Source organism: Etheostoma cragini, chromosome 8 (genome assembly GCF_013103735.1).
Source record: "Etheostoma cragini isolate CJK2018 chromosome 8, CSU_Ecrag_1.0, whole genome shotgun sequence".
Classification (NCBI taxonomy): Eukaryota; Metazoa; Chordata; class Actinopteri; order Perciformes; family Percidae; genus Etheostoma; species Etheostoma cragini.
The window spans coordinates 29,722,987-29,744,474 of record NC_048414.1 but is presented as its reverse complement, the minus strand read 5'-3'; the positions used below and the strand labels follow the sequence as shown (position 1 = coordinate 29,744,474).

Genomic DNA, 21,488 nt, shown 5'->3' with positions numbered 1-21,488 from the left:
TGCTATAAACTATTTAATTAAATGTGTATTTACTGCTTATAAATGCTACATATGTGGAGACAAAGTAAACTACTTGAATTTGTTGATGAAAACCATGTGGCGCAATACATAATAATATTGAGGAGGTAATGCATTGTGATGCCTTTTGATTTTTTTACGATTTTAATCGTTGACAAGACAATCAAATTGAATGGTGAGACCAGTAAAGATTCACATCCCTAGATTAAACATCACAAAGACCCAAATGCAGTTGGCCATGGTGCTTGAGGCATTCTCCGCAGTCACATAAAAAAACTCGCCTTTGCTGTATATGGTACAGTTGGCAGCTGAGACGTCCGAGGTCAGAGGGAGCAGACCGATCCAGCAGTCCAGATCTTCGCACATCAGAGTCAACCTAGACGTCTACACACAAACACAGAAAGCAGATGAGAAATGAACATAACCTTTTCTTTGGTCAGACTTATCACAATCCCTGCTGACGTATACACTATGTAATGAAGCAGAGGCTGTACCCACTAACAAATGTGTGTAAGAAACTGCGTAGGGAGATTTAAAGGTTTACTTCTCAATTTAACAACAATCATTTTCATTTTTTTGTCTATGAGTTGTTAGTTGACATGATTTTACATGATTATGTCAAATAAACGAGCATTGTAGCAACGAGGTCTTGGTTTGTGACTATTAGTGTTGAAACAATTAGCTGACAAAAACTATTTAAAGATGCCACCTTGACCTCTGGGAAACTGTGATAGTATTTTTTCACTATTTCTTGATATTAACTAAAACCACCCCTAAATCCACCCCTGTCTAAATTTAAACAAATGAGCTATTAACACATGATATTGTGCCTTGCATTGCATCTGCATTTTGAAACATTCTCTTGGAAAATGACCACAGTGGAAAAAAGATAGTATAACCTAATGGTACTTACTGTAGATTACATGTTCCTATCCATGGAACATTTCATAGTACTAGCAGTACAGAACATTCAGTGTAGTGCTACCATCTGCCAGGTTGAACAGTATAACGTGTCAATTGATTTTTCTCTCATGTCTCCCTTAACATAATTTCAAAAGGAAACAAGTCAAATGAAATAAGAGAGAGACTCTTAAAGTACATGCCATTGTCACTTTCAAGTGTCCATTATCTCCCTTAACTGTGCCTCTGTATAGTTTGCAGACCATGAGATAATCACAAAAAATCAAGCATTAATTACTGTCAAACGGGAATACAGAGGCACACGGTACTGTCCAGTGTGTGGCCAGTGGTAAACACCCATTTACAAAAAGAATGCCAGCGGGCAGAGGATGATTACAACCCAAGAAGGAAATGAGGAAATGAGGGGAGCATGGGCTGAACAAAGCCGCTCAGAAAATGAAAGGAAAACAGAGAGAAAAGAAATAAAAGAGGAAGAGAGACCCTGGGAGAGAGTGAGAGAAGAAAAGGAAGAGAAAGAAGATCTGGTGAGGTCGACAGGCTGCTATTCAGACGGCTGCCATAATTAGATCTACAGTGAATACACTGGACAAAGAGTGGAGGGTCAACATCCAGTCTCTGTATGTGTGGAGGTATGAGGGAGAGAGACAGGGAGGGGGACATGTAAAACACACAGACACACAGATATACACACACCTGTGTGTCCTGAGTACAATCTTGGCTTTGTTCATATGAGGCTCCGGGAGCATTCCCTATGACTCCCGGGACACAGGCTTATCACATGACTCCATGACACACACATGCATGCGTGCATACTTATACAGTACCACACTATGCCACAAAGTTGGGTAAATACTAGTAAGTAAAAAAAGATTAACAGCTTTTAACAAATGACCATCAAAGTGGTACATGCACAAGTACTGTACTGTATGCTCTGTTGTTCCAACGTCTAACTGCGGAGATAAAGGTGAACAAGGAAGCATTTCTCTATTCATGTATGGCATGGCCCAACTATTCTGTTGTCTTTCCATTCCTATCCTATATAAAATAGAACTAATTAAAAAGGGAATAAAACACTTCACACTATATCTTACACAATATCTTTTCTATCAAACCCAGTGTGTGAGGGGCAGCGCCGTGTTGTGGTGTAGTACTGCTCACTCTCCGCCAGGTGGCAGCCTTCCCTTAGCACTGGACCTGAGAGTGCTTGCACCGCACTCCGTGAACAGGTAAGGCTTTAAGTGTCCAAGGTGACATGATGGTGAATCCTGTTTGTTAAGTGTTTCTTCTGTCACACTCCATAGTTAGCTGTAATACCAATACTATTTAATACAATAAATATTCAAGTATTGACATGACCAATGAAAATTTCATAGAGCTAATCAGTACTTTGTCAGTGACTGCAGTAGTTCATTAGAACTTACAGTGCCAGGTTACATTTCTAAATGTATATGATTGTAGCAGTGGTTCAGGGCAGCCATTGGTTTTCCATTCACTTCTATATGATATGAAAATATATTAGTAGACTCTGCATTATAGATTTTTTAATTCTGACTTGAACGGCACCCAATGGCAGCCTACAACGACAGAAAAATACACACAATCAAAGCACACGTATGGTTTGAAAAAAAAAAGATTAGATGTGATTTAAGGTGATTGTGATTTGTAATAAATGGGATAAAACAGTGGTTACCAATGTGGCGTGGTGGGAAGTAACTACATTTACTCAGTTACTGTATTTAAGTATTTTTATTTTGTTTTTTGCTACTTCATGCTTCTAGTCTACTACACTTTGGAACTAAATATTTTTTCTTCACTATATTTACAACTTTAGTTACTTTGCAGATTCTTATTATTAATACAAAATATAACTCAACTGGGCGCCTGAGTAGCTTATCTGGTTGAGCGGGCGCCCATATGCAGAGGCTCAGTCTTTGACGTAGCAGCTAAGGGTTAGAGTCCGACTTGGAGCCATTTGCTGCATGTCTTCCCCCTCTCTCCCCCGCTTTACTGTCCTGTCTATTAAGGACAAATGCCCCCGAAAAAGAACTTATAATTACATTATAACATTATAATATATTAGTATTGATTAGTATTAGTTGCCCAGCAGTGTATAAAGTACTTAGAATTAGCTTCACCTTTACCAGCCGCAGCATTAGTTAATTACTAAAGTTAAGTGATGAACACATTAATGCAGGAATAATTATAATCTAATGATTTAATATACATTCATGTAATTATGAAAAGGGCAATTCTGCATAGTGAATCCTTTTGGTACTATAAGTATATGTTGATACCAATACTTAGTACTTAGGACTTTTATGGCCAGTATGGGCTTTGAGAGCACCCCAAAAAAATCACTGCCCAACATAAATGTATTAATTATTACTGAATTATTCTTTCCTCAAATGTTCAAAAAGAGATTGAACACTGAAGTGTTTTACCTCATCGGGACTCTAAAAACATTAAAATTAAACTATTTTAAATAGGGAACATTGCTCGAAAGATATGACGAGTTCAAATTTCATGTTCACAAGAGTTTACGTTTCAAGGCAATAAAAAGGGTCAGAGTTAAAACGGTTAGGAAAGAGTGGGCTCAAACATGCAAAACCATTGCTGTAGTCCTCAAACAGTACAACTTCATCCAGTGAAATAAGATAATAGTCTTTTAAATATTCTGCTAAATTCCAAATAGAAAAACACATAATTGAGGCCAAAAACATAATATTGAAAAAAAAGACAATATGTTATATTCTTAATCAGCTTCCTGCTGCTCCATAAGGTGAAAAATCATTTCACCTTTAATCATTAGTGAATGCATGAACAGACGGATCATACTACACAGCCAGAGTTACATTTGGAAATACCTGCAGAAGATGGAGTTTGTCTAGGCGTGCTACGGAAGCCAGTGAGAAGAGAGAAGGGAAGGACAGAAGGAAGGAAGCCTCTCTGTCTGTTGTAAGTTGAAGATTGAGGCAGAGCGTATTGGATTTCATGGGGAACTAGCGCTGATGTGGAGATACTGATTCTTTTGTTTTAATTTGTAACCCAATGCTGGAGCCGTCTCAGCTGTAAGTACTGCTAATTTGTTTCAGACTAATTCATCATGGCCACGGCTTTGGAATTCGCCATGATAGGGCAATGGGGAGAGCTCAGTAGCACACCAGTGGAAAACACACACACTTGTTCTTCAAAAAATATTAAGAAATTACTCACTGTGATACACTCTTAAATTTCCTTATTTGATAATTATTACCACTTTTATTAAAAGTCCATGGCTTCCACTCCCTTACGCGGATATAAATTATTTATTTATATAAAATATAAAATATATATACTTACTTATATAAAAGTTGACAGAATGTCTAGTCAGAATGTAGGCTTACCTTATTATCTGATCAGATATGTCTAGATTTAGAATGCAGTATATTTAATCATTTAGAGGAATGGATGGGTTTGGTAAAACAACAGAATGTTTGTATTCTCCAAACTTAGGGGAAACTTAGAAAGGTTGTTTTGATATTGGAATAGAAAGTCAGGTATCGTATTGCAACAGTTTTGATTAATTTCCCCACGATACCAAGATATGGAAAGGTCTTCATAGTACATGTGTTTTCTCTTTACAAAGAGTCTAAAAAGAAGATGAACGCTCCTGGGAGACTACAGGTGTCAGGACTGTATATAGTAAGTAGAAGCAGTTTGGAGAGGATGAAAACAAAAAAGGAAAAAAGAAAAGAAACAAGGACCAGGATTACTGACCAGAAATGTCAGGTTCCCCGCAACGAAAAAACCCAACATGTTCAAAAAAAAGATCTATAGATCCACGACCTCAAGATACCTTGTCAGCCTATTTTCCTCTTGTCTCACCCTAACTATCTGCTCAGCCCTTCATCTATCAGTGGAATGTCAGGCCTCCCCAGCAGAAGTACATCTTGGTTGAGAGCGCGGCCTTAAGCCTCATCAGCCGGAGGAGAGTCTTTGAGCTGCAGTCTAAGCCCCTTGCCCGGACCCCGGTCCCCTCATGAATATTAACCAGCCCCGAGCCTGGCTTTAATCTGCCTGATCCCCGCACTGCTGCCGCCAAGACGATAGTGAATCTAATTATTTGGTCTGATATTAACCCCCCGCTCCCACACCCCCACCATTCCCAGCCCCAATGCCCTGTACTCGCTATAGATGCTGTAACATTCACATTTGTGTGTTAGTGCAAACAGACACCAACTGAACTCCAGAGCCACCTTCTTTTGACAAAGTCAGTTCACATGAAACACACACACACACACACCTCTCCACCAACCCTCCTCCACCTCCAGCGCAGCCTGCGACACCCTCTTCTTATCAGGCCCAAAAACGCCCTCCTCAACACCGATAAAACTTGAATGCAAATGATGCCAGGCGGATTTCATTTCTTCATTTTCTCCCTCCATTCCCCTGTTCAGTATCAGAATGGCACCACACTTCCCCTCTCCCTCCCCCTCTCTCTCTCTCTCTCTTTCTCTCTCTGAAGCCAATCAGGGGTAAGGGACCATGATGAGAATAAGGATGTTGGAGGGGATGGACATGCACAGGAAGCATAGAACTTTCCCTGAACTAACCCCAATGTCTTACCCCATCTCACATCACAAGGTGCTATACATGCATTTCAATTAAAGGAGGAAATGCAGGACACCCCCTCCCCACCACCACCCTACCCTGCAGATGAGCAGATTAAGGTTTCTCTTTACAGCTGTCAACGGACAAAGTTTTACTGCTACCACTGGGGAATAAGTGTGTTTGTATATGCAAATCATTACTGATACATCTAGCACATCTCAATGGTGTATACGGTTTCACATTGTCTAATATGGTTTGTAACAGTCTGAACAGGACAGTGTTATGGTCATTAAATGTAAAACATAGCCAATAGTCAACAGGACATGGACTAGTCAATAGTCCATGTTAGTGTATGCTACATATATTTAAAGGAAAACAGTTGGACTGAAAACATGATTGGCCTATAGAATTTAACAATACTACACTGTTTATGGGAAGCTTAAAAAAACTGATAAGCGATATTAAAACATTGAGAGCCTCATGTTTTAAAAGCATTTTAAAAGCACATGTTCTTATTTTTGGTGCCTTTGCTGGACGGGGATGACCACATGACCAATCCAGAATCAGAATCAGAATCAGCTTTATTCGCCAGCTATGAGGACACATACGAGGAATTTTCCTTTAGAGCATCGTTGCTCACACTGTGCTTACACATACAAAACAACCAAAACAAAAATATACACACTAATATATACACACAATATATACATACTCTAAACAGAAATAATATATATGCATGAGTGAACAAAGAGTTCAATAAAAATGATTTAAATACGGAGCATAGTGCAAGGATACTAGGATAAATAGTATTATGTCCACCCTAAATACAGTTCCTTTGTCTATTGTAGTTACTTTTCAATGCCATTCAATTCACCAATCATGTTGGGCTGTCTTTTTTAAAACAATTTAACGTTATGTCACCTTACAGTATATACAAATGATTGGAATGAGCTCCACATATACAGATTTAAATGGATCAGTGATCTTTATCAGCAGATACCCGGAGTTAAGTATATTACAAATTTATCCTGGGACCAAAAATATACCTTTCTCCATACCTTAAAAAATGGTTCATCCCAAAAAATAAATAAATAATTAATCAATAAAAGAAAATCCCTCCTCATCACTGGTGCGACCTAATTACAACTGTCTGGGCCAATATAGGAAAACCTGTAGCAGCTCATAGGGTTTGATACATCCATGTCACGCACGCACTGTCAAACCCTTCCAAGAGGCGTCCTCTCCTAGAGAACTGTGGTAAGTAATATTTGTACAGCCAGTGAATAACAAAACCAAAGCCTGGAGATTTTACAATTCATGACACATTCCAAATAGGGGCATTTTTACTCCTGCTGACAGCGTTTCAAATGTTTTGTGCTGCTCTAGCTGGGAATTTAATAAGGCACCCTGCTCCTCTCCTGACCTTTTCATCCATCCTTCATTCATTCATTCCCTCCTTCCACAAAAATCATTCATTCAATCATCCAATTCCCCCTCTTCCTCTCTTCTCCTCTTTCACTGTCCCTCTTGCACTGCCTCCTTCTTTTTATACACCTCTTCCTTTCTTAACCTTTGAATCTCCTCCTCTCCCCAACTCTCATTCCTGCCCTTCTGTCTGCCTGCCGTCCGCCTGCCCCTCCTTCTCTCATCCTATCTTTCCCTATTTTCTCTCTCTGTCTCTCGTTCTATCTCTCGACTACAGGAAATGGTTTCTTTCCCGATCCAGGAGGTTGAAGGGTTGTACTCACTGTCCCAAACAAAGAGGTCACTGTGTGAATCCTCCAAAAAATACAATGAAGAAAAGGAAGGCAGATTAAAATCAGAAACCTACTCTCATCCGCCTCTCTCATACAAACCCATATGATCACACACACACACACACACACACACACACACACACACACACAACCGCTGTTGCACTCACAAAAATCATTTTTCTAACATTCAACAGAAACACAATATACTTTTTTTTTTAGACTTTATATTCCTCTCCTGAGATACAAATATCATCAATACAGTACATGGCCAAGGCTCAACACCTCCAAGAAGCAGGGTAAAAAACTGAGAAAAAATAGAGAGCCAGGTTTGATGAGCTGCATGCAAATGACATGTAAAAATATAAAACTGCGATACTTAAAACGGGGCCCGAGATAAGAGATTTGAAAATGAGGCACTCTTCGAGAGCAGGCTCCTGAACCGCCGGAGATGAGGCTCAGAGATAGAGAGGATAGAGGTTTTTCCTCTCCTCTCTTACACCTCCTCCTCCTTTTTCCTTCCTCCTCCACCCTGCAGAAGCCGGTGCAGATGACAGGGAGATGCAGATACCAGCCAGTCATTGCCACTGAATGATCCTCCCTCGGTCTCATTTAACCCTCCTCTTCCATGCTTGCCTCACCTCTCTTTTATTTCTCTTTTTCTCTCATATTTGCTTTTGTCTCGCATGTTTTGTTTTAGTTGATGGACCTTTCCCACCTTTCTCTTTGGGTCTCTTTTGTTCCTCTTCCTCCCTGGCCCTGCTGGCTGCATTTCTGTCTATCAGTATTTTATCTTATTTGGCTGTTATTTCTCTCCTCTCTGCAATCATCCCTCCGCTTTCCCTTCCCCAGGGTGATAGGCTCTTCTGTCAGGGCCAGGTTGACAGACTGAGAGAAAGACGGCTACTGTGGGCAAGTCATACGACAGGTAGCCTATGTGGAGCACATTGATTCAATCACCACAGATAAAAGCTGGCTCTCCTTAAGGCCATGATGCACTAGGTCAACATTTTGGGGCAATACATCCATCAATCAAGGTGTAATGTGCGTTTAAATATTCTGATGAAAGAGACCATGTTTAAAGTCCCAGTGAGAGTGCAGTAACCGCAACTTTAGCTAAGGGAGAACAACCTGCTCTAATTTATTGGCATTTCTTTTAACCAATAACAACCGTCATGGGTGGCGCCAGCCACGACGCCTCTGCAAAATAGTCTCAGGAAGGAAGTTGTTTTGGTGGAACATGTGTACGTTCAGAGTCGTCAACAGAAAACTCAGATTGGACAGATAGTCTAGCTAGCTGTTTGGATTTACCCTGCAGAGATCTGAGGACCAGGTAACCATAGTCCTCAGATTGGACAGATAGTCTAGCTAGCTGTCTGGATTTACCCTGCAGAGATCTGAGGACCAGGTAACCATAGTTCTCAGAGATCAGCCGCAGGTTAGAACACCAGCACAGAGACAGAGGAAAGTGACGGACATCTGGCTAAGAAAAAGGAAATTCCGGTGGCAATGGAGCAATCCGGGAAATGGAATGTCAAGGATATAGATTATACCTTCTGTAACATGATGGTTAAAGAATGTGTGCATACCGGTGTGGCTTCTGGTGTTATCAGTATGTTACAACTGACATTGAAGTTGCTTTTTTCAGACTTTTTTAACTTCTGTTATGTGTGGTATAAACAAATTATACAACAGCCGGAAAGATAGTCTGAAAGCGTACACCATTATCTTCATATCAGAACCATTATCAAGTCTTGCCAGTCTCTAAGATGGCCATCTTTTTAGTCTGCCTTTAGACAGTTATGATTATATTGGGTTATGCACATGCAAAAAATCTGTTTAAAATGTCTGCATTTAAACAGAAGTGCAAGAAAACCCAAAAGGGCGGTGCAGTGTGTGGCGGCCAATAGGACACGGCCATGGCCACCACTTGCTAACCCTTGGCTCTGCCATTGCCGCCTCCACCCACGCATCCTTCACCTGTCTTACTAAAACAGAAGGTGAAGGACGAAAAACAAATCAATTAATATACAAGCATGCAATTTGAGCAATGTAAACAAAGCTTTTGCCAAATGAAATTCAAACACACACACTTTGGACCCATAACATTGCTCTTCTACCTACTACAACCCATGAGCCAACAAAGATAAGTGTGGTTTAATATGATGGGAGAGGTTAGGTTGCTCCAAATCACCAATTACTTTATATACATGCCTAAATGATATATAAATACTCAAAATCACATGGACAGGCTATATAAGGTGTAGCAAACAATTCTTAAAGATTGAAACTCCTCTTCCTGCTCTGTTTCCTTTTTAAGAACCTTCCTTACGTATTGCTTTATTCTGGGGGGCATCACAGAAGGTGTCTCAACACTCGCCATAATCATTGATTTGTCATCTTCTGAAGGAGCACCATTTTAATTAACATTCTAATTTGATGGGCGGAGGAGAGAGAGAAACAAAGAGGCAGAGAAACACTGTCGATGAGTCCAGATAAAAAAAGATCAAAATCAGGATGTAAACAAACCGGCTCAGACTCAACTAAAAAAAAAGAAAGAAAGAGAAAACAGCTCCAGAGAGAATAAGAAAGAGACAGCAATCACCTTCACTTGTCCTTCCTGGGGGGTGAGAGAAAGAGGAAGTGGAGAGTAGAGGAGGTAGAGGGGAGGAGAGATACAGAGTGAGAAGAGACTACCCAAAAAGTGTTTGAAAAGCCGTGGGTGGCGCGCCTTATCGCCCCAGTTCTCCTGGAGAGATTATTGGGGGATTAGTGCGAACGCTTGTTTCTAAAACATGATGAAAAGACGTTCGGCGCGTGATAACGCTTTGAACTCCCCTACTCTGCTACTTCTAGGATCGTGCCTTCAGGCTGCCTTTCCGCGAAATACATGATTGGGGTGGGGTGAGCTGCTGGGTGCTGCTGAAGGAAGGAGAACAATAGAGCCAATGCTCTAAGAGGGGTCCCTCCTGTGGTACACTGTGTGGACACTTCACTTTGGACGTCTGTCCTTTGGGTTATGAAACAGATGCAATAAACTCAAGGTGTAGCTAGACTTTAGCGTCATCGTTCTTTTTGATTTCACTTTGTCTGAGCTGAAATTTCCCAACAATCCTGCAACTTCAGTCCAATCCCATGCACTTCTACTATCAGTTAATTAAAGCAGGATCCAATCAGAAGGAGAGGAGATATAATATCAGATTTGTTACGTGTATCAGAATAGCAGTTGGTGTGCTCGCTCCTGGGTTGCCATGGGAGGCTCGCCGAGGAGGACCTGGTTGTTCACTCAACCAAAAACAGTGAGGAATCAGCAGCCAGCTGATCAGTTGATCAGTAAACATTATTATACCCTGTTCTAAAGTCCAACAGCCATATCAGCCAGAATATATTTAAATAGATAAATGGTTTTACGCCTCTTTCTCAAGAGATGCAAATGTTAGGATTTCCATATGACACAGGCCAGTTAACACGCCACTAATCTAATGAAGAAGATCTGTTTGAGGGAGAGCAAGGACTGGATCTCATTTGCCTCTCTGTGCCCCACCCTGATTTCTCAGAACTGACAAACTCAACCCCCACCCATATGATCACACGCACACGCGCACACACACACACACACACACACACGCACACACGCCAAGCCAAGACAACATCTAAGGTATATTTTATACTGATTTGGATAAAAAACAATAACATTTACAAAACAAATTAATATTTAGTTAACTCATGTTTTCAGCTCTTTTTTCCTGCTAAGTTTAAGGCTCTGGCTAGATGGCGCTCACAGTGGAGAGCTATGTGGCACATGTGGGTAAAATGGGCCGTACTATGCAGAGTATGTATGCCAGACAGACACACAGCTGACAGCCTTGCAGGTGGATGCGATGGAGACAGGCTCTGCAGACAGCTGCATGCTTGTGTCGGTCAAACAGACGTGCAAGCATAACAGTTGCTGATGCATGTGTCCATGGCAATGCACACAACATTGTGGGTTTCTAGCCATCCATTTGTATGTGCATTTACAATTTACACAAACAACTGGAATACTTAAATTGCCTAAATGTTGCAAAAAGTCAAAATAAAACAAGATCAAAAAGTAGTTGGTCCGTTCTCTAGACTAGCAGGATGTCCCATGGTTGTCCAAGTCCATAGTTCATTACAGTTCTGATCAGATGTTGAGTACGTAATGTGTTTACACTGAAAAAGTTACAAAAGTAAGTTCTTTTAAAGCATTCAGTGTGCAATGCCTTAATACTAAACTGAAAATGAAACACTGCCTGACACAGTGGCATGTTAAAAATCCGTGTTTCATACACTGTTTTTGTTAAAGATTTATTTTTTGGGCATTTTAGGCCTTTATTTTGATGGGACAGCTAAAGACATGAAAGGAGAGAGAGAGGGGGAATGACATGCAGCAATCAGAGTCAAACCCGCAGCTGGGACGAAGAGTAAACCACTATGTCGGAAGCGCTCTACCAGGTGAGCTACAAGCGTACAAACTGTTAATGTTTGTTGGCTCAGCTTGTTTGCCTGATATCTTAAGATCCAGACATCCAATGACTAAAACCCTCAATCCTGTTAATTTACAGTATATTGTTACAAATGACCAAAATAGTACATAATCGTGTATCGTGTCCTGTCTAAAAATGATGCAAAAAAACTAGTCCATCCATTTGTTACTTCTAAGCTGGGTTACTGCAATTCTTTATTATCAGGCTGCTCAAAAAAGTCCAAAACGACTCTTCAGCTGATCCAGAATGCTGCAGCACGTGTTCTGACAGGAACCTGTTTTAGCATCTCTGCATTGTCTTCCTGTAAAATCCAGAATAGAATTTAAAATCCTTCTTCTCACCTATAAAGCTCTTCATGGTCAGGCACCATCTTATCGTAAGAAGCCCATAGTATCTTTTTACCCCACCAGAGCACTGCGCTCCCAGAAAACAAGATTTCTTGTGGTTTCTAGAGTCTCTAAAAGTAGAATGGGAGCCAAAGCGTTCAGCTATCAGGCTCCTCTCCTGTGGAACCAGGTTCCAGTCTGGGTCCAGGGACCAGAGCGTTCAGCTATCAGGCTCCTCTCCTGTGGAACCAGGTTCCAGTCTGGGTCCAGTGACCAGATCGTTCAGCTATCAGGCTCCTCTCCTATGGAACCAGGTTCCAGTATGGGTCCAGGGACCAGAGCGTACAGCTATCAGGCTCCACTCCTGTGGTCTCTCTCTTTGACAAAAAGTCCTGAACCAGCCCTTAGTTATGCTGCTTTAGGCCTAGACTGCTGGGGGACTTCACATGATGCACTGAGAACCTCTCTCTTACTCCTTCTCTCCATCTGTATGCAACCTCATCCCATTAATGCATGTTACTAACTCAACTTCTTCCCTTTCCTGGAGTCTTGTGCTCTCTCGCCCCTGTCCTCTCTCCTCCTATCTCTTCCTGCAGGTATTTCTGGCGCTGGAGCTGTGGAGTCTGGATCTGTGGTTGGAGTCACCTGCTGCCTCCATGTTCCTGCTCGACACCCTCTGCTACAATTCTCCATGTCTCTCTCATCTCTTCTCTGTCTGTCCTTCTGTCTCTCTCTCTCTCTCTCTCTCTCTGTCTCCTCTATCTCTGTATCTTTCTCTAACCCCTAACCGGTCGAGGCAGATGCCCCCTGACCCTGAGCCATGGTTCTGCTCGAGGTTTCTGCCTCTTAAAAAGTAAGTTTTTCCTTGCCTTTGTGGTTTAGTGCTTTCTCTTGGTGGGAATTGTTGGGTTTGTGTAAATAACATCCCAGAGTACGGTCTAGATCTGCTCTTTTATAAAAAGTGCAATGAGATAACTGTTTTTGTGATTTAGTGCTTTATAAATAAAATTGAATTGAGTAAAAAAAGGCTTCAAACTGGATAAACAAGTCAGTTTTTGACAGCTTCTGGAAGACAACCACACCGCTGGACTCCAAGCCACCATATGTAATGCTAGAAAAGTAGACTAAACTGTAACACTGGGGAATTTAAATGTGTAAACAAACATTTAACTGTGCAACTGAAGGTCTCTTTTGCTAAAGAACACACTCTTTTATTGCATGCCTTTTGGCATTGCATATTAGAAAAAAGTGAGTTAATCCTTTATCCTCATTCACTGTTTTTAGAATAAAACTCTTTGAACAACCATTTAAGGATTGCAGTGTGATGGCTCTGGTTTTAGAAAGAGATGAGCAGATTTCTTCTCTCCAACACACTGAGAAGGATAGCCATGACCCCTGCTGACCCATGAGGGAGGGAAGAAGGAAGGGATGGAGGGATGGATGGAGGAGGGGGAGGATGTGGAGTGACTGGGGGAGAAAAACAGGAGGAATGTGAGATTACGGCCACTATCTCCAGCAGATACCGAAGGTCCGTCTCCTCACTTCTTCCATCCACAGATCGGAGGGGAGGGGGGCAGAAAATGAGGAAGAAGAGAGAAAATGGGTATTAAGAGTAAGAATGAGATGCTTTCCATATGAATGCAAAGCCCTCAAAAGAACAGAAACTGACTTTACAGTTCAGATGAGGAATAGGACGGTATGGGCAGCAGAAGGGAGGGGAAGAACAAAAGGTGATGGGTGAGCGTGTGTGTGTGTGTGTAAGAGACAGAGAGAGTGCACTCTCTTCAGAGAGTGAATGTTCGTGCACACGCACACGCACACACACACACACGCACGTACAAACACACACACACACACACACACAGATCTATCTGTACACTCAGAACCTCACTGATAATAAACAAAATCTTAGAAATGAGAGCCTATCAAGCAGGAATCAATCACTGGGGTTTGTTGTCCAGGAGGATGGCGCCATGTGCAGATAAAAGACAGGCGGACGTCTGGGGAGGGCTGGGAGGAGAGGAGGGGAAAAGGAGAGAAGAGAAGTAAAGAGGAGAAGAGAGGAGAGGAGAGAAGAGGAGAGGAAAGGAGAGGAGAGGAGAGGGTAATGATGAGGAAAGGGTTGAGGGTGGTGTATAAACTCCATCCAGCTTTATTTGAACCGGGTGGACTTTTTTGTGAACCCTATATGAACTGGTTTGAACCCCGATCTGGAATAGCTAAATCAGGCTGAACTGGACTGAAACGTATTGAGCTACATTTTAGCACATGGCATTTGAAGCAAAACAAATGAAAACAACTATAGACGTGACAAGCAAGCCAGGTATAGCAAGGTAGACCACTTGCAAAAAATAGGTAGGATTGTGTGTATAAGTGTGTGTATGTGTGTGTGTGTGTGTGTGTGTGTGTGTCATAGTTTGCGTTACATGCCAGGAAGCCTCTCCCAGCATCAGTATCATATGATTAGATGGACTTGCACATGATGCACAAACTCAGCCTCTGATAGGGCTCCATCCGGTCCCACACACTGTTCCCAAAGATTTCACACATGCATGCTAGTGCATGCAAGCAAATGCACGCACACACACACAGTCAGTCAGTCAGTCAGTTAGATGTAGATTGTTAGTTAGTCAGTCAGTAAGACAGTCAGTCAGTCAGTTAGTCAATTGGATAGTCAGTCAGATAGTCAGTAAGTCAGTCAGTCAGTCAGTTAGATAGTCAGTTAGTCAGTCATTCAGTTAGTCAATTAGATAGTCAGTCAGATAGTCAGTCAGTCTGTCAGTCTTGATCAGAATTCAAACCTTCTTTTGTTTGTTTGGATGGACACTCTATGATGCTTACGATGTACAGTTAGTGTTAGTAAGAATGATGTGTCCCTTCTCTACAACATAAGAATTTTAAACGGTTATAATATATCAGTTATCAGTAACCATGACAGGACTCACGGCGATCGCATCAGAGCTCTTACCTCTGTCTCTTGATCATCTGCGCTGCCTTCTGATTGGAGGATTCCTGGGTAGGGGCCCCACATTGTGTCTGGATGGAGGTTCCTGCAAGCCACCACCCTGCTGTCACCGCCTTCTTCACTTAACTCCAGGTCATCTAGACGAAAGAGAGAAGAGAGGAGAGGTTGACATCAGAAAAGCTGACATAAGCAGACTGTAGTTTGGACAAATATTCAGAAATGCAATATCGACCTTATCATCAAACAACTGGATATCATCCAGGCAATGGTATCAATGACAAATATGATGAATAAAAATGTCATAGATTATAGTTAGGGCTGTGGAATAAATCTAAATTAGAATCGCGATTAAGACTCCAAAAACAAGACTCATCGACAAAAAAGATTATTTCACACATGTTGTTGTGTAATGAACAAAAAGGTTATTTTGTCTCGTGTTCTGAATCAATTAAAAAAAGGTTCAACAGGAAAAGTGTGAAGGAAAATTTCATTGTTGATTTGTTCAACCGTTTTACTGTTTTTTTTTAACTACTATGATGTAATATCTTAACATGGTAAATAATCATGATTTCAATACTGACCAAAATGATCGTGATCAAACAGCTCTAATTACAGTCTTTGCATCAGTATTTGTGAGGATTCAATTTTCTGTACAGTCTGAAATCACTTTTACCAATAAAACATGCTAATTACTACTTTGTAGAAACTAGTGTATTGAATCAAAATATCGGTTTTGATCTGTATAAAGCCTATTGTTTGAAACATGACCCATAGCATTTAGTGGAGAACACATGACACGAATAATAAATTAATGTATGTACAGTATATATAGCAGAAGCATGTTGCTTGAACTTGACCTGAACCCTTGCAGCAGTTCAAACCAAACAGTCAACAGCTCAACAGCAGGGGGAGTTTGATACAAGCGGAGCACTTCTGTCATGGCCGGTTCAAACAGGGGAAATTTGTTGTGTACTTCCTCAAATTGATAACTGTAAAAGGATGGCAGTGACGGCTGTGGTCGGAGCCTGCTGCACCCCAGCTAGTTAGCCAGGAGCACTGATACATCTATTGGAAACTTAAGACAGCTCTGAGTGCAGTAGAAGTCTTGGCAGATCTGAGAAGAAATGTTGTGAGAAATGTGTTGCAGTGGGAAGGTTTCTCGTTTAGACCGTCCACCTCTCTCTGTGATCAAAACGCATATAAAAGCCCTACTCTCCTCCCGCCGCTCACCCCTCCCCTCCTCATCTCGTCCATAGTTCAGGCGACTGTTTTGGGGGGTCGGTCTAAAGTGGCGGGCCTGATAAGAGTGTTTGTCTAACACTCTCCATGTCAAAACACTCATCTATCTTCTCTGTATCTATCCCCACCAGAGAACAACGGACAGAGGCTGATAAAATGGCTTTCCCACAGCCGGTGGGGGGTTGGGGTTGTGGAGGGGAGGAGGAAGGGGCAGGAAGGAGTGTGGTTTGAGCGAGGAAAGAAGGAGGGACGAAAGTCAGTGAGAAGTAGACATTAATTCAATAAAAAAAAGTCCTTAAAGTCAAATAGCAGTTGGAAATATTGTTTTGCTGTTCCAAAGATTGTCGTGAAAAAGTCACACAGGATGTGTTTTGTTTCCCTTAACTCCTAGTTGCAATGACACAATGCAATGAATGACACATGGGTCAAACAGCAATCACATGTGCTTTACTAAGTGCTTGCTGGCACAATTGCTTACCAGTCATGATATAGGTCAGACTGTAACCAGCACTACTTTCTCATTCTTTGCCCCGGTGCACATGAGAGCGCAACAGGGATGCCAGATGCAAGAGCTGACCTGACCTGTTGTGCTTGGGTCAGGTCGGGCTGAATTTTTTATTGAACAACTCAGTTTTAGGGTGGAGCTCCATTTCAGAAATATTATCAAAGACAACCTAGTCTCATTTATTTGTTAGAAAACACCAAATTAAAGACGATATAGCTGGGCTGTTGGGGCCTGGCCTCCTGACACATAATAGATGTCAAATTCTGTTGGGGTTTGGACAGAAATGTTCCAGGTTCAAGTCGGGCCAGTGTCAGATTTCAGTCCCAGGTCAAGCACCAACCCAAACATGACTCCTCAGACAGTCGAACCTGCTAGCTACAGCAGGGACCAGCATCTGTCCAGCTAGTATCCTATCTCTTTTCCCATAGGTCCTCAGTTTGGCCACTCTGACTCTCCTTATCTAAGTACTCCATCAATGTCCTGTCTGCCTCTGTACCATTGGCCAATCTTCATCGCATGGGACTCTTATCAGCCTGACCTGCTCAATGGACCCTCCTTATGAAACAGTGCAAAGATTTGACCTCAGTGAGCCAACACAGATATTAACTTATAAACAAGACCAAAACAAGCATTAGTTTGTCAGATAGTAAGGCTGAACATGCATTATCATATTCCTTTCATGACCTGTTGCATCATATCCATTCATGTAAGCATGCCTTTAGGTGAATCTAATGGCTCATTTGTTGTTTTGGCAGGGTTTAGGCCCACCTAAATATCCAAATGTGTTACTGGTGTCTGTTGAGGCGCACTAGGTGTACATAGAAAGGCCAAACACTCCACTTCTGCAAGAAAAGCTCACCTCTGGATTAAAGTTAAAAAGCTATGAAACAAAATATTTCAAAAGTTGAAGTGCATGTCTTAAATGTAGATAAAACAAAATGTTTGTATCGTGTTTGTAAAAATGTCATGCTGGTCTATTGCTTGCCCTGTTGATCCATCAGGAAACTAGGGAACTGTTTACTTCGCTAATGGGAAATATGGAGCCATGCTGAAAAGATCATCATGACACAAAATCAGCAGAGAAATACTGTGAAGAAACAGTTTGGATTCAACATCATGAACAGCAGAAATCAAGGCAGGTGCCTGCCACTGTCACATCAACACAACAGCTGATCTCAAGTCCCCTGTCACCAGCGTTGTCACCACAAATGAATGGAACTACATCAATTCTACAAGGATTAGAGTATAGTGGTGTCTTACAACGCCGACAACACTGCGTTTTCCAGGCAACAGCGGCGCAGAGAGCACCAGAGAGCCGGGGGATAAGAGCAGGCGGGTGTGTGTCAGATACGTGCAGATCACCAGAATCACCACACTGACACATCACCTACAGTATGACAAACTTCCAAAACACAAGATTCACTCTCAGTGGTTTTTGTGAAGTACTAATGAAGAACATTCATTTTTGTTTGGCTTTTTCTATTTCATAAGACAGGTTAGACAAAGTGGGGGTTGAGAGGGGGAATGAGACATACAGCAAAGGGCTGAACCTGGGGCCGCTGTGACAAGGACTAAGCTTAGTTATTAGGCAGGCTCCACCAGTTGAGCTACCCAGTCACCCACAAAGTACTAAGGAAAATCCTAAAATACAAAGAGCTAAGTAAAAGGATTGGAGCCCTACCAAGTGGAAAAGACCCACCACGCCACAGACCCGCCTGTGTGGAACACATGCAACATCTTTCTGCAGTGTCATCTGCCATGTCATGTTGTAAATTCAGATGGATTTTGATTGTTCACATATATCACATCACTCTTAAAAGTGATGCAAACAATATAGTCCTTATAGTTGTGGTGGGACTCCACCATTTACCTGAGTGAGAATGTTAAAACGATATATTTTTCTATATAGCTACAATATTGTTATAGTCTATGTTATTATTGTCATCATCTGATTAATAAATGCAAGAAAATGTAAATGCAAAGAGTTTAACTAGTTAATTATAGGCTCATTATTAATGACTGTAGACCCAGTTGTCAAGGAGTCGGTTTAATAAAACACTGCAGTGCTAGCAGTGCACCTCCACTAATGAGTGATGCTTGCTAATCCCAGCAGGTTAGCTGTGTCCACTGGGGTAGCACGAGGTTGCCAACAATCCTAATCCTTGTTCATTACCCTTCCAGCCCACCACAGACCTGCATATTAACCCAGCGCTCCATATCCATATGTCTGTACTGGCTGGTCCTACCCTCACTGCTGTGTTTGATACTACTACTACCCATTGCACACTGTGCTGGGTATGTAGTGAGACTAAAAACTCAAGGCTGGTTTGGCTTTCTGTCAATATCAACTAGCTCCACTGTATTCACTCTAGAGCTGCAAAAATGTATCTAATAATTGAAAGCTTCTCAACTACTAAATTAATGACCAGCTAATATAATAATCAAAACATACATTTTTAAAATAATAACAATTCTCTGGTTACAGCTTCTTAAATGTAATATATATTCTAGTTTCTTCACTCCTCTACAACAATAAACTGAATATCTTTGAGTTGTTGAAAAAACAAGACATTTAAAAAACGTCATTGTGGGTTTTGGAAAACATTGATCGACTTTTTTCATGATTTTCTGACTTTTTATAGAACAACTAATCGTTGTCTAAAAAATAACCGACCAATTAGACAACTAGGAAAATAATAATTAGTTGCAACCCTAATCCTCTCTACAGTTTCTCTCTTTCTCTCAAACAAACACTGTGCCAACACACATCCAGAATGTACACACCAACATACACCCTGTCACCAGCTACACACATACACACAAAGGCTTATCAATACGGACGCTTCAGCAGCCACTGGGGCGTCCAGGCCTCTTTGACGAGCCAACACAATAAAACAATCAGTCCGACATTAATGAAATGACTAACGCAATTAACCAATGAGTGTGTGTGTGTGTGTAGGTTGGAGTGGAGGGGACAATGACAGAGTACAGAGCTGAAGGTGGCAGACAGCTGTTAGCTGAGACCACAGCAATGTGATGATGTTTTTGGTTTGGATCAGTACCATTTTATTTGTTTTACTGTTGTTTTCTCCACTTTGCCAGCTGTTCTGTTGTTTAATAAGTGAGTTCTGTCAATGGAAATTACACTAAAAACCTAAACATGTTAATGATTAAAACATTTGAACTATCTATTGGCAGACTTCACTGATGTTAATGTGGGAGACAAATTAAGAGGAACGGTAACGGCGTTCCACTGCACGGTATCTACTCGACTCACCTCCACTCTACTCGCTTTTTGGGTTTTCCATTACAAAAAAAAGTTCCTGGTACCTGCTAACACGTACTTTTTGTTGTACTACCTCAGTCAAGGTTCCAAGCGAGCTGAGGCGATACCAAAAGATGACGTGAAATCTGCCGACTTCTGATTGGTTGGAGAGAATTGTCACTAATCACTGCATCCTTGCTAGTGACACAAAGGGGTGGGTGGTCCTGAACAAACCTGCCGTGTTTACCGGTAAATAGTTTATCCAGCGTTGTTTAGTTTTTTTGCCGCCTCCAGGTTTTATTATTGGAACATAATATGCCTTCTGGCTGTGGCAACACTCCGAGAATCAAAAACACCTTCGACGTTGTGTGTGTGTGTGTGTGTGTGTCGTGTTAGGTCATGGCAGTTTCCTGCTACGACGACCAGCCTCGCTTGCCTCACGCATGAGGCGGTACTAATCTGCAATGGGAGGAGGAGGACGGGACACTCCCATGTTTGTCCTCAGTTTTTAATAAATGATGAGTTGTTTTAACTAGGAAGGCAAAAATGCCTTAAGCAGGAACAGGGAGTAATATGCATGGATGCCTTGATGAAGGTTTTTGTTGTACATGCATAAATAAGTCTGCATAGGTCAGTAAATGTAACACCGCATCATGGCTTAATGATGAGTTTAGTTTTAGTTTTAAAGATACCTCCCTTCTTTATTTAAGAAATAGGGTTACACTTTTAAATTACATTAAAACAGAAACAAAGAACAAACACAAAATGTCAAAAACATAAAAGTAAAAGCTTAAGTAATAATGAGGTGAAGCCATCATCAAGTAAAGATTTAACTTTAACCAACAAAAAGAATGATTTAAGTCTACTTAAGATGTAGCCCTACTAAAATAATATGAGGAACTAAAATGTTATTTTACACTTAATCGTGTAGATTAATTGTTGTTCTCAGATGATACATCTCCAGGTATAGGCACTTAGAAGAAAATTATTAAACCTGCAGGTGAGCTGTTATCTTAACTGATATGTCATATTATTAATAAGTGCTTACTTGGTGGAAACTTACTTAGTTCGCAACTTTGGAAAGAATCCCAAATAGTACCATCACCCAAGGAAATTTCTTTGGCTTGTTAAGTAGCTTCCTTATGATGACACTTCAGATGTTTATTTCCAATCACTTTGTTTGTCAACAATAGTTATTGGTCTTACAAAATGCAATCATTCTAGAATGAGACAGTCATTACTAGGGATGAGCCGAATACTCGGCTGAAACGAGTATCCGGTACGGATAAAGCACTTTTGCCGAGTTCAAGTTTCATACAAGTAATGCGAGTCAATATCCGTAATCGGATTCAATGAAAGTCTCCACTGACTGTGTCTCCGTTCTGTGATAGGCTAGT

The 21,488-nt window shown here is 41.3% G+C and overlaps 1 protein-coding gene across 4 annotated transcripts in view; it reads right to left on the bottom strand.

Moving 5' to 3' along the window:
* The window catches only part of zfpm1 (zinc finger protein, FOG family member 1), a 124,468-nt gene that overhangs the window by 20,858 nt on the left and 82,122 nt on the right, over positions 1-21,488 (bottom strand). For all 4 annotated transcript variants that reach the window (XR_004657565.1, XM_034878660.1, XM_034878659.1 and 1 more), the window contains 2 exons: positions 15,086-15,219; positions 300-402 (listed from right to left, as the gene is read on the bottom strand). Coding sequence is in view for 3 of the 4 variants with exons in the window: in XM_034878660.1 (XP_034734551.1) it covers positions 300-402; positions 15,086-15,219 (237 nt within the window). In the remaining variant the exon portion in view is untranslated. The remainder of the gene's footprint in view (positions 1-299; positions 403-15,085; positions 15,220-21,488) is intronic.